Here is a 13,164-nt window from a genome sequence, read left to right as displayed (position 1 = left end):
AAAAACGGTGTGCTGTGCAATTGTGCATGCATACACATGTGTGTGTGCGTGCGTGCATTGTTGGTGATACATAATAAATCACTTGATGATACAAAACATTACATTATCCAGTGCTACTGTACATAATTACTTTGCCAACTCTCTGCACAACCCATACAGCATGCTACTGAGGGACTGAGGTAAGATTCATTACTAGTGGAATCACACACACGAATAAATGCACATGCGCACGCATGCATTCATTCACACATTGTTTGATTAAAAACTCCTTATTGATTATCATCATCATTTCACGTTCATTGTGTAACTTTGTAACTTGGTGTTGGTTCTCCATAATGGACATTCGTGTGAGGGTTGTGTAACTTTGGATAGATGTTGAAGCTACAGATACTGTGGTTACCTCTAGCTTCCGTTTGTATGGGGGGGGGGGGGGGGGGGTGCATAACCTGTGTTTGAGAATTTAGGTTTTGTACATCCTTAATGAAGGCATTGTGCCAAACCAGCCACAGGCTGACATGGTGATATATTTGCTAAGCTAGTTATGGTTATATAGTTCATATACAACGTAGTTACTATTTATTTGTTTATTTTCAAGGCTCTCGTACTTCTATGGAATCAGATATTTATGCCAACCAAGACATGACAAAGAAGGTGAGAAAGAGAGATGGAGACAGAGGACAGAGGACAGATTGGGAGGAGAGAGTGGTGGACATCTACCAGAGTGTGGACGACTGCGTCCCTGGGCCACAGGAGGACATGAGGGACAACACAGCAGGAAGACAGGCTCAGGGTGAGTTTGATAAAGTTGTGAATCCTTGTCACGGTGTATGTAAACATACTACAACTGTCTGTCCTCAATTCAAGAAAAGATTATTCAGATTTCATATAGAATTTCTTGCGGAACAAAACATATAATAAGTGCACATTCTTATGGCCTGGCTCTTAGGCCATAACAGAAAAGGTTGAGAGCCTGGCAGACCAGACCGGAGGTAACTAAAAAGTGTTTTAATTAACAAACAAATTAATTAAATCTGAGACTTAAGTTTCCAACTCAAAATGGCCCAAAACGCCAGCCAAAACAAACAGTCAAGGTTGCTCTTCGGTAGCCGCTCCCGCAGCCTGTGAAAGAATGGAGAGAGAGCATAGTGGAAGCATGGCCTGGATGAGGAAGACACTGGCCAGCCAGGCCAGGCCCTTCCTCCCATTGCCTCTGTCTCTGTCTCCACCCTCCTCCAATCCAGCACTGCAATAGAGCACCGACGTCTGACGTCAATATCGGTAGAGGGCGCAAATCCACAGGTTCATGTACTTTTTATTTGCATTATAATCCCCATAGGGGGATTTTAGATCGCCTCATATAAGAACTGTGTTTGAAAAATAAACATGTCATCCCGGCCGCTTCACTCATATGGATACGAAGAATCAACTGACTGAGAAAATGCTAATGTTACTGCTACTGAATTAGTTACATTTTCGCTAGAAGCAGACTGTATCATATATGAGTGACTGACTGAAACGATACAGAGACACCTCCCTGACAATAACGCCGAGACAGCTTGTTTATTTTTGGACCACAACGCTTATAGTAGATATTAAGATCACCCCATGTTATTCTCCATAGAGAAATTACTTCCGCGAATCAGGGGAATCGAAGGGATGAGCGAGTTACGTCAGGACTTCGGTGCTCTATGGAATAATATCCTTCACTATAATTCCTTTGATGTTTTAGAGATTTGTTGTTCAGTTCTAGCCAGGCCGGGGTTCACAGACTACAGTCTTGTTTTTCTCTTTCTATCTCTCTATCAGTCACTGCAAACCTAGTAGACGTTTCAGGACAGCGCTCTAAAACAGAGAGGAGGCCTCTCGGAGTGGTTGCTGCAGGGTGTTTGGGGATGCCGTGTCTGAGAAGGCCTCTCGAAGTGGTTGCTGCTGGGTGTCTGGGGATACTGCTGGGTGTGATCATAGGCCTGGGCGTGAGCTGTGAGTATTGCATGGAGTTTGTTGCCTGACATTTTCTAGCTGACAACTATTAAGGCCTTGTTTAAAAAGCAGATGTCTTGCGCACATCCAGTTCCTCGCTGGTGCTGGACAAAGGTAGATGCATACAAGGAAGCTCTGAGAAGGAAGGGAAGTGGTCACGTGACTGGGCTGCGCCATGACACTTCCATGGACACTTTCATGGGAGCCAAACTCACACCGGAAGTGCAATGATTACATGGCAGTGAATGGAGCCGGCTGGACCAGCTCATAACAAACAATATTTATGAACAATTGAGACCTTTTGTAAAGTAATCACTTCTGGAAAATAACAGAAGACATATCACAGGTTGTTTTCTAATCACTTACTTTTCGATGTGCACAGAGTGCACAGTATATAATTTTATCTGAGGATCTAAACAGCAGCTGGCTTCGAAGTATCGCGAGATTTGGCTGCCAGACAGGAAACGGTGGGAAGTCTTGCGATACTTGGTGCGTTCAGAAAGGTACTTGGTGCGTTCAGAAAGGTACTTTGTGCTCTTTAGATACCATGGCCCTTATTTATCAACGCGGTGTACACCCAATTTTGGGTGTACACCGCGTTGATAAATAAGGGCCCATACCTCTATAAAAATTACACAGTGTACACATCGAATAACAACACAGCAGACAATAATGTGTTACATGTCTTCTGTTATTTTCCAGAAGTGATTACTTTATATATTACAAAAGGTCTCAATTGTTCATAAATAATGTTTGTTCATTAGCTGGTCACTGAGCCATCAGTGACTCCAGTGCATTCTGCCAAACTTCCGGGTAGTTTGGCTCCCATGAAAGTGTCCTGAAAGTGTCATGGCGCAGCCCAGTCACGTGACCACTTCCCTTCCTTCTCAGAGCTTCCTTGGATGCATACAGGAAACAATTAAGGCCACCACAGCTTTAACCCAAAATGTTGACTTTTTTATTATTATTATTATTTAAAAAAATTGGTAATCAAATTCATCGTTTCTTTTTGTATTATTGCATGATATGCATCTGAAAAGTATGATGAATAAAGTAGTGTTGACAATGCACATGAAAAAAGGATAATTAACAACATTGAGATTTTCTTCTCAAATAAAGTGTTCCACCACAGATGAATCATCATGAACAGCAGCGATAACTGTCTTTATCATCCATTTCTGTCCTTCGCAGATCGCTCACCCTGCAGTGACATCATGGTCAACGACACCCTGGCACGTGATCATAACACGCTGAAGTCCAACTACCATACTCTGAGCTCGGACAACATGAACCTGACGCTGGAGAAGAACCGGCTAAATTCCGACAACACCAATCTGACGCAGGATAAGAACCAGCTTCAAAGTGAAGTAAACCAGCTGAAGACACAGACAAGTGTTAGTAAGCTCATCACAAGTAAGCTCATCACTGCTGGTGTATATGACAACTATCATAGAACAATCATTATTCTTAAGATGCACGTCACCTGTTTTCAAGCTCATCTTTATATACGTAATATATCGGCGTCACTAATGCTCATTATAACATGGCATCATTTATGTCTACTCACTCTGTCTCCTTACTTAGGCTGTGGACAGTTCAGAAACCTGCCTACCAATGACATCATCAATGGGGATGGCTGCTGAAATAGATTTAATATTAATAATCTAAATCTATAAAGTATAACTAAATCTGTCAAATAGATGTAGTGGAGTAAAAACTACAATATTTTCCTCTGGGATGTAGTGGAGTAGTAGTAGGAAGTAGGTGTAGCTCCCATGCAGCCAAGACCCAGCCCGCAACAGCCTTGCTAATCGGGCTCAGCCCTATAGAGCGTCGCTGTCCCGCCCCCTTTCAGAACGACGAGTGGCCCAGGAAATGATTCTCGATTCATTTTCTCCATAGGCTTTTCAAAAAGTATTTATATTAAAACGGTTACGCCGCGGACAAAGCCAACTCGGATCGTGACAAATCATGACAACAAACACAATATTTTGTGCCGATCAAATCATTTGAAAGAAGAAAATAAAGGCAGGATACATCACTATTTGTTTTGTTTTTCTTCTTACTAATTATTTGATCTGGCCAAAACATTGTAATTATTACTAATTATAATTAGTAATATAACTAAGTACAAATAAGTACAAATACCAGAAAAGTTTACTTGAGTAAATGTGTGGAGTAGAAAACACCATTGATATAATAGATGAATAGTTCTAGCCTCCAATCCACTACATCTCTGACTACTATTATTATTACAACTATGTGTTAGAATTCATTATCAGCACATTGAAAATCCATCAGTAAATCTCCTGTTTGATGTTTTTAGAGTCGTGTCCCACTGATTGGAAGAAGTTTGGATGCAGCTGTTACTACATAACTACTCAAAGGAAAACCAGGAAGGATGGTAGAGATTACTGTAACAGTAAAGGAGCTGATCTGGTGGTAATTAACAGTGGAGAGGAAAAGGTTAGTTGTGTCCCCGTGTGTGTGTGTGTGTCCGTGTGTGTATGTGCGTCTGTGTGTCCCCGTGTCTGTGTGCGTGAGTGTGTCCAGGTGTCTATCATCCAGATACGATTCAAGGAAATGGGGTGCTATTTTTCTTTATTTTTTGACGATGGGTTCTCAGATTGTCCACATAGTTGCATGTGATCTAATTCCATGATTATAGTGAAGAAGTGAATGTATTGCATACACAATTAATGATGATTCAATCATGTACAAATAATCAGGTATTCATCGATGGATTGAGACCTGTTGGTGATTATTCATGGATTGGTCTGAAGAGGACTCGGGGCAGATGGATGTGGGTGGATGGAACAGCACTGACAACACAGTGAGACATTTGACATGTTTTTATATTGTAATTCTATCAAAGTCACTGTATGTGAGTGACTGAGTGCATGTGGTTCAATACATTGTTGTTTATTGTGCAGGTACTGGGGCAGTGAATATCCCCGTGGCCGTGGAGACTGTGCAGCGTACGATCACAGGACTAACCGTGGAACATTGTATAATGAGTTATGTTCAACTGCAAGTTTATACTCAATCTGTGAGAAGTGATGGTTTTCACTTCATTGATCAAACTGCAGCCCAGTGTTCTGCTCCAGTAGTAATTAGTAGTGAAGAAGAAGATCATATAAACCCAAACATTTAAGTACAAACAGTGGGGAAATAATAATTTCTACTTAAGTAAAAGTATCAATACTGCAGAATAAAAAAAAGTAAAAGACCGGAATTCAAAATGCACTATTCATTATGTAGAATGTCTATCATTTCAAGTTTTCAAATGTCTAAAAATATTTTGAAAATTGCAGATCTACAAGCTCTCAATGCGTCAGACTCACAGTAATGTTAGCTAGTAGATCAAATGATCGAAATGTATATTGGGCTGAAGTTACTTGTTACTGTAATAATAATACAAATGTACAAAGTAACTAGTAACTAAAGTTTTCGAAAACAATGTAGTGGAGAAAAAGTACAATATTAGGATCTGAGATGTAGTGGAGTAGAAATAATTATAGAATTTCAATTGGAAATACTCAATAAAGTACAAATACAGCAAAATTGTACTTAAGTGAAAGTCTCAATTACTTTAGACCACTGAGTACAAACTGTTGTAGCCATAACCACTTTAACGCATTAACACCAGGAAAGCATGTGTCATTTTAGATTCAAGCGTTCAAAAATAGAAGATATTCAAGCTGTCACAGCTTGGTGCCATGTACGCTGACGCTATGCGAGCTTGTACATCTGCTATACAAGTGAGCTTGTACATCAGTGATTTTCACAAGTGTTGCCTCTTTCTTATGTTATAGTATAGTTTGTTCAAAGGAAGGGTTGTCCGCACAACTGTACGGACATCCCTTCGTTTTCATTGTACGTATATTTCTTGTTCAGCACCTGTAGAATGTCTGGAGATGTGCGTGCTTCCTTTTGGCTCCTAGTTGCATTAGTTTTGATGCAGTAAGTGCTTTTTTTGTAATTATTTTATTGGTATTTTTCAATTTGCTGTCATCTGCGGCTCGGGCACCTTTGCTCTGGAACTCCCTGGCCCTTGGCCCTTAGATTAGCAGAATCAGTGCCTTCTTTTAAAACGCTTTCTGTATGCCAAGTGTTTTTCCTAATATTGTTTGTAAATTGTTTTATTGACCTGTTATTTTCTTCATGTTTTATTGTCTCTGATGTTTTGATGCTTTGTTGTTTTGATGTTTTTATGATTACTGTTTTTATAACCTGTCTGTAAAGCACGTTGTAACTATATGTTTGGAAAGGTGCTATACAAATCAAATTCATTCATTAATTCATTCATTCATCTGTGGACGGTAGCCCCCAGGAGATCCTGACCCACAGGTTGGGAACACTTTAACTATACTTGAGTCCCTATAAAAAAAGCCGCTCTGAACTCAGAGAACGTGTTTTGAGTTTGTACATATGCTATTTTTGATCTTTTTGAACATTTTTTATATTTCTGGAGTAATATGTGTTTAGTGTATGAATATTCATGAATATGTTTAAAATGTATGAATATTCACGAATAATGTTGTTCAGATGTTCAGCCAGAACGGCATGGCCAAGATAAGCAGAGCAGGTTGAAAGATCTTAAAGGGATAGTTCACCCCCAATAAATCTCTCTTTATTTAGGGCAGGGATTTTTATTGATTCATTTATCAAAATAAATAACGCAAATTTACACATTTTAATCGCGCACCACAATGTACATTTCACTGTTCTGAAGTATTGTGCAGTTTGTAAGTATTGTTTTTTTTATACAGAAGGTCCTTTATAGGCTACCTATCCTGAATATATTCCTATAATTGTTGCTACAAAATTGCACTGATCTGTTCAGTACCACCTTGATAAAACAATAAACTATATTTTGTTGCTTAAGCTTATGTATTTATTCACTATTTATTGATATTGATATTTATTGATATGGCGTCCTTCGTATTCAAAGGACGTGTTCAAAATGGATCTGTCCGATATTTCATTTTCCATCCTAATTGGCTAACATTGGCTTTCAAAGTTTGCAGGATTGGCCCTTTTGAAACAAAAAGCCTCAAATCATGAACGCAGCGCGCAATTTACGTGAAATCTTTCACATATTTTCCTACTAAGTAAAATTAAGCTGTCATTCTCTACTAAATTACTAAATCTCTTCTGTTTCTCTAATGTGAAAAATTAAAATAAAAACACAAATATTGAATACACAATAAGCCTAGTATTTTGGGTGGATATGAAATCTATCTTCCAATGTTTATGATGTGCCTGATGTTGACGATGTGACGTTTTCTAACACACTTGACACCTTGACCTTTTTAAATCTCACGCCTGACAAATACCCCACATTACAAAACGAATTAAAACTCTGAAACTCTGAAAAACTGAAATTGAAAAGAAAAAGGAAAAACGAATGTTAATTCCCAAACTGCAATAACCCTCAGGACTGAGCTGAGTTTTGAAAAGTTGAAAGGTGATAATCTTGCATTTTGGTAGGATGTGAAAGGAGGTGAAATTAAGCAAGATGGGCAAAGTGCATGGATGGATGTGAAAAGCAGCAAGAGAGATGAGATGTAAGTGTACTTACTTACTCAATCCTCTTCGTTCCAAGTGGGACCTAAGACGATCTGCCTCCATTGGGATCCGTCTTGTGCTGCATGTCATGCCTCGCCCCATGTACGTATACCTCTGTGTATACCGTCGCCTCTGGATGCTAGATTTATTATAGAAAGATTCACATCACACATGTAACAAACTGGGGTGCCAATTAAGGCTGATTTAGTTGTGTGCCAGACGGTGTTGTGCACTGGAAATAGCAATAGGACATATACAAGCTCACAAGACTCTGCAGCATGTTGTTGGCTTGTACATTGGCTATTTTCAGTGTGCAACAGCGTGATGCACAATGCACATCCAAGTATAAATCAGTGGCTATCTCTCTATTACTGGTATCTACTATCTGAATAAAGCAAAAGAATAACGCCCAAAACAAACAAACATAATAATCTTAGAATAAAATATAAAGGCTGAGTAAAATGAAGGAGCAATCAGTTTAAAGAGATCTAAAATAGCTTTGTATTTTCCAATCTTTACAAATAGTGCAAATATAACATTAAAACAACAATCAAAACCTTTTCCGAAAACAGCAATCAGTTACAAAAACACAACCTGTAAATCTTTTCAAATGTTGCCACATGCAACAGTATGGCATTGTGATGACGGGATCACAGGCTGGAAATTAACTGCAAACTAAAACACAGAAACCAGAGAGCAAAACTGACGTTCTCTATTACAGGCGTTGGCAATCTCTTTGACAATCTTTTTGACAGGTTTTCATTTTCTTCATATTTATATTTTACCATATCAACATCATGTTTAATTACGACACCACTTCAAAATTAAATATTTCCAAGTGATTTTGATTGTCCATGAGTTCTTTAGAAATACTTTCTTTCACATCAGGATGTAATGATCATTAGACTCGAACTGAATAATCCACCTGCATCTCTCAGACTCCATCCCCAGTCAGAGTTAGGAGTTTGAATGAATGTAGAATTATGTGCAGGATTTAATTTGTATAGATGTGAGGGGGACTTAATTGTAACGGACCTTTTTTGAATATTTAATTTTAAAAGAAAACTCTCACACGCCAGTGTTGGCACATTGGGGTAGCCTACCGCTGCTCTATTACACTAATTGCTTTTGTTCACGGACAAGGCAGGAAATATATCGTCTGTGTTAGGCGGAAAACTTGTATGTCCATAATTCATATTTTTAGTTTTATTTTCATAAATGAACGCCCAATTTTAAGGCTAGGTTTTCTAAAAGGATTTAAGCGTTTTGAAAACGTTTGACATTTTTCTTCAATAATGACATGCCCAAAATAGGGGTGACAGGTTGAATACATATTTATACATATTTAACCAATGGAATGTAACTGTAACTACTTATTAAAACTCCTTATTATCATCATTTCACGTTCATTGTGTAACTTTGTAACTTGGTGTTGGTTGTGTACCTTTTGACAGATGTTGAAGCTATGGTGAAACTGTGGTCACCTCTAGCTTCCGTTTGTATGGGGGGGAGGGGGGGGTTTGCATAACCTGTGTTTGAGAATTTAGGTTTTGTACATCCTTAATGCTATCTATGAAGGCATTGTGCCAAACCAACCAACAGGCTGACATGGTGATATTTTTGCTAAGCTAGTTATGGTTATATAGTTCATACAACGTAGTTACTATTTATTTGTTTATTTTCAAGGCTCTCGTACTTCTATGGAATCAGATATTTATGCCAAGCCAGACATGACAAAGAAGGTGAGAAAGAGAGATGGAGACACAGAATCACATATTTATGCCGAGCCAGACATGACAAAGAAGGTGAGAAAGAGAGATGGAGACAGAGGACAGAGAGTAGATTGGGAGGAGAGAGTGGTGGACATCTACCAGAGTGTGGACGACTGCGTCCCTGGGCCACAGGAGGACATGAGGGACAACACAGCAGGAAGACAGGCTCAGGGTGAGTTTGATAAAGTTGTGAATCCTTGTCACAGTCCTTTTTAAACATGTAAACATACTACAACTGTCTGTCCTCAATTCAAGAAAAGATTATTCAGATTTCATACAGAATTTCTTGCAGCACAAAACATATAATAAGTGCACATTCTTATGGCCTGGCTCTAAGGCCATAACAAAAAAGGTTGAGAGCCTGGCAGACCAGACCGGAGGTAACTAAAAAGTGTTAGTCTTAAGTTTCCAACTCAAAATGGCCCAAAACGCCAGCCAAAACAAACAGTCAAGGTTGCTCTTCGGTAGCCGTTCCCGCAGCCTGTGAAAGAATGGAGAGAGAGCATAGTGGAAGCATGGCCTGGATGAGGAAGACACTGGCCAGCCAGGCCAGGTGTCTCCCTTCCGCCCATTGCCTCTGTCTCCACCCTCCTCCAATCCAGCACTGCAATAGAGCACCGACGTCTGACGTCAATATCGGTAGAGGGCGCAAATCCACAGGTTCATGTACTTTTTATTTGCATTATAATCCCCATAGGGGGATTTTAGATCGCCTCATATAAGAACTGTGTTTGAAAAATAAACATGTCATCCCGGCCGCTTCACTCATATGGATACGAAGAATCAACTGACTGAGAAAATGCTAATGTTACTGCTACTGAATTAGTTACATTTTCGCTAGAAGCAGACTGGATCATATATGAGTGACTGACTGAAACGATACAGAGACACCTCCCTGACAATAACGCCGAGACAGCTTGTTTATTTTTGGACCACAACGCTTATAGTAGATCACCCCATGTTATTCTCCAGGACCATAGAGAAATTACTTCCGCGAACCAGGGGAATCGAAGGGATGAGCGAGTTACGTCAGGACTTCGGTGCTCTATGGAATAATATCCTTCACTATAATTCCTTTGATGTTTTAGAGATTTGTTGTTCAGTTCTAGCCAGGCCGGGGTTCACAGACTACAGTCTTGTTTTTCTCTTTCTATCTCTCTATCAGTCACTGCAAACCTAGTAGCCGTTTCAGGACAGCGCTCTAAAACAGAGAGGAGGCCTCTCGGAGTGGTTGCTGCAGGGTGTTTGGGGATGCCGTGTCTGAGAAGGCCTCTCGAAGTGGTTGCTGCTGGGTGTCTGGGGATACTGCTGGGTGTGATCATAGGCCTGGGCGTGAGCTGTGAGTATTGCATGGAGTTTGTTCCCTGACATTTTCTAGCTGACAACTATTAAGGCCTTGTTTAAAAAGCAGATGTCTTGCGCACATCCAGTTCCTCGCTGGTGCTGGACAAAGGTAGATGCATACAAGGAAGCTCTGAGAAGGAAGGGAAGTGGTCACGTGACTGGGCTGCGCCATGACACTTCCATGGACACTTTCATGGCAGCCAAACTCACACCGGAAGTGCAATGATTACATGGCAGTGAATGGAGCCGGCTGGACCAGCTCATAACAAACATTATTTATGAACAATTGAGACCTTTTGTAAAGTAATCACTTCTGGAAAATAACAGAAGACATATCACAGGTTGTTTTCTAATCACTTACTTTTCGATGTGCACAGAGTGCACAGTATATCATTTTATCTGAGGATCTAAACAGCAGCTGGCTTCGAAGTATCGCGATATTTGGCTGCCAGACAGGAAACGGTGGGAAGTCTTGCGATACTTGGTGCGTTCAGAAAGGTACTTTGCGCTCTTTAGATACCATACCTCTATAAAAATTACACAGTGTACACATCGAATAACAACACAGCAGACAATAATGTGTTACATGTCTTCTGTTATTTTCCAGAAGTGATTACTTTATATATTACAAAAGGTCTCAATTGTTCATAAATAATGTTTGTTCATGAGCTGGTGCATTCTGCCAAACTTCCGGGTAGTTTGGCTCCCATGAATGTGTCCTGAAAGTGTCATGGCGAGTCACGTGACCACTTCCCTTCCTTCTCAGAGCTTCCTTGGATGCATACAGGAAACAATTAAGGCCACCACAGCTTTAACCCAAAATGTTGACTTTTTTATTATTATTATTATTTAAAAAAATTGGTAATCAAATTCATCGTTTCTTTTTGTATTATTGCATTGCATGATATGCATCAGAAAAGTATGATGAATAAAGTAGTGTTGACAATGCACATGAAAAAAGGATAATTAACAACATTGAGATTTTCTTCTCAAATAAAGTGTTCCACCACAGATGCTTGACCTCATCATGAACTGCAGCGATAACTGTCTTTATCATCCATTTCTGTCCTTCGCAGATCGTTCACCCTGCAGTAACATCATGGTCAACGACACCCTGGCACGTGATCATAACACGCTGAAGTCCAACTACCATACTCTGAGCTTGGACAACACCAACCTGACGCTGGAGAAGAACCGGCTAAAGTCCGACAACACCAACCTGACGCAGGAGAAGGACCAGCTTCAAAGTGAAGTAAACCAGCTGATGACACAGATAGCAAGTGAGAGAAGATACAAAATAACTTAAATAATATCATTGATATTTTAATTATTATCTGGGATATAGAGGTAGAGATTCTGAGTAAGCTCATCACTGCTGGTGTATATGACAACTATCATAGAACAATCATTATCCTTAAGATGCACGTCACCTGTTTTCAAGCTCATCTTTATATACGTAATATATCGGCGTCACTAATGCTCATTATAACATGGCATCATTTATGTCTACTCACTCTGTCTCCTTACTTAGGCTGTGGACAGTTCAGAAACCTGCCTACCAATGACATCATCAATGGGGATGGCTGCTGAAATAGATTTAATATTAATAATCTAAATCTATAAAGTATAACTAAATCTGTCAAATAAATGTAGTGGAGTAAAAACTACAATATCTTCCTCTGGGATGTAGTGGAGTAGTAGTAGGAAGTAGGTGTAGCTCCCATGCAGCCAAGACCCAGCCCGCAACAGCCCTGCTAATCGGGCTCAGCCCTATAGAGCGTTGCAGTCCCGCCCCCTTTCAGAACAACGAGTGGCACAGGAAATTATTCTCCATTAATTTTTTCCATAGGCTTTTCAAAAAGTATTTATATAAAGACGGTTACGCCGCGGACAAAGCCAACTCGGATCGTGACAAATCATGACAACAAACACAATATTTTGTGCCGATCAAATAATTTGAAAGAAGAAAATAAAAGCAAGATACAACACTATTTGTTTTGTTTTTCTTCTTACTAATTATTGGTCTGTAATAATTGTTGGTCTGGTGAGTGGGAGCCCCGGCCCCCCGGGTTCAATCCACGCTTCCGCGTAATGTTACATAGGCCTACCACAAAATTTAAATACTTAAATAAACTAAGTACAAATAAGTACAAATACCAGAAAAGTTTACTTGAGTAAATGTGTGGAGTAGAAAACACCATTGATATAATAGATGAATAGTTTTAGCCTCCAATCCACTACATCTCTGACTACTATTATTATTACAACTATGTGTTAGAATCATAGAATTCATTATCAGTACATTGAAAATCCATCAGTAAATCTCCTGTTTGATGTTTTTAGACAAGTCGTGTCCCACTGATTGGAAGAAGTTTGGATGCAGCTGTTACTACAGAATTACTCAAATTAAAACCTGGAAGGATGGTAGAAAGTACTGTCAGAAACAAGGAGCTGATCTGGTGGTAATTAACAGTGGAGAAGAACAGGTTAGTTGTCC

The 13,164-nt window shown here is 39.6% G+C and overlaps 1 protein-coding gene across 1 annotated transcript; it reads left to right on the top strand.

Annotated features, from left to right (window-relative positions):
- Positions 1 to 9,155: 9,155 nt before the first annotated feature.
- Positions 9,156 to 11,973, top strand: LOC308335287 (uncharacterized protein; the record flags this gene model as incomplete). The annotated part of the gene is made up of 4 exons (XM_080792305.1): positions 9,156 to 9,495; positions 10,489 to 10,662; positions 11,777 to 11,823; positions 11,887 to 11,973. Exons 1-4 carry the CDS (start codon positions 9,252 to 9,254, stop codon positions 11,971 to 11,973), a joined length of 552 nt encoding a protein of 183 aa, XP_080648431.1. The 5' UTR covers positions 9,156 to 9,251.
- Positions 11,974 to 13,164: the final 1,191 nt, after the last annotated feature.

Source organism: Protomyctophum bolini (genome assembly GCF_963924005.1).
Source record: "Protomyctophum bolini genome assembly, chromosome: 20".
Lineage (NCBI taxonomy): Eukaryota > Metazoa > Chordata > Actinopteri > Myctophiformes > Myctophidae > Protomyctophum > Protomyctophum bolini.
Note: the sequence above shows the minus strand (reverse complement) of the source record. Positions and strands in the feature narration are given on the sequence as shown.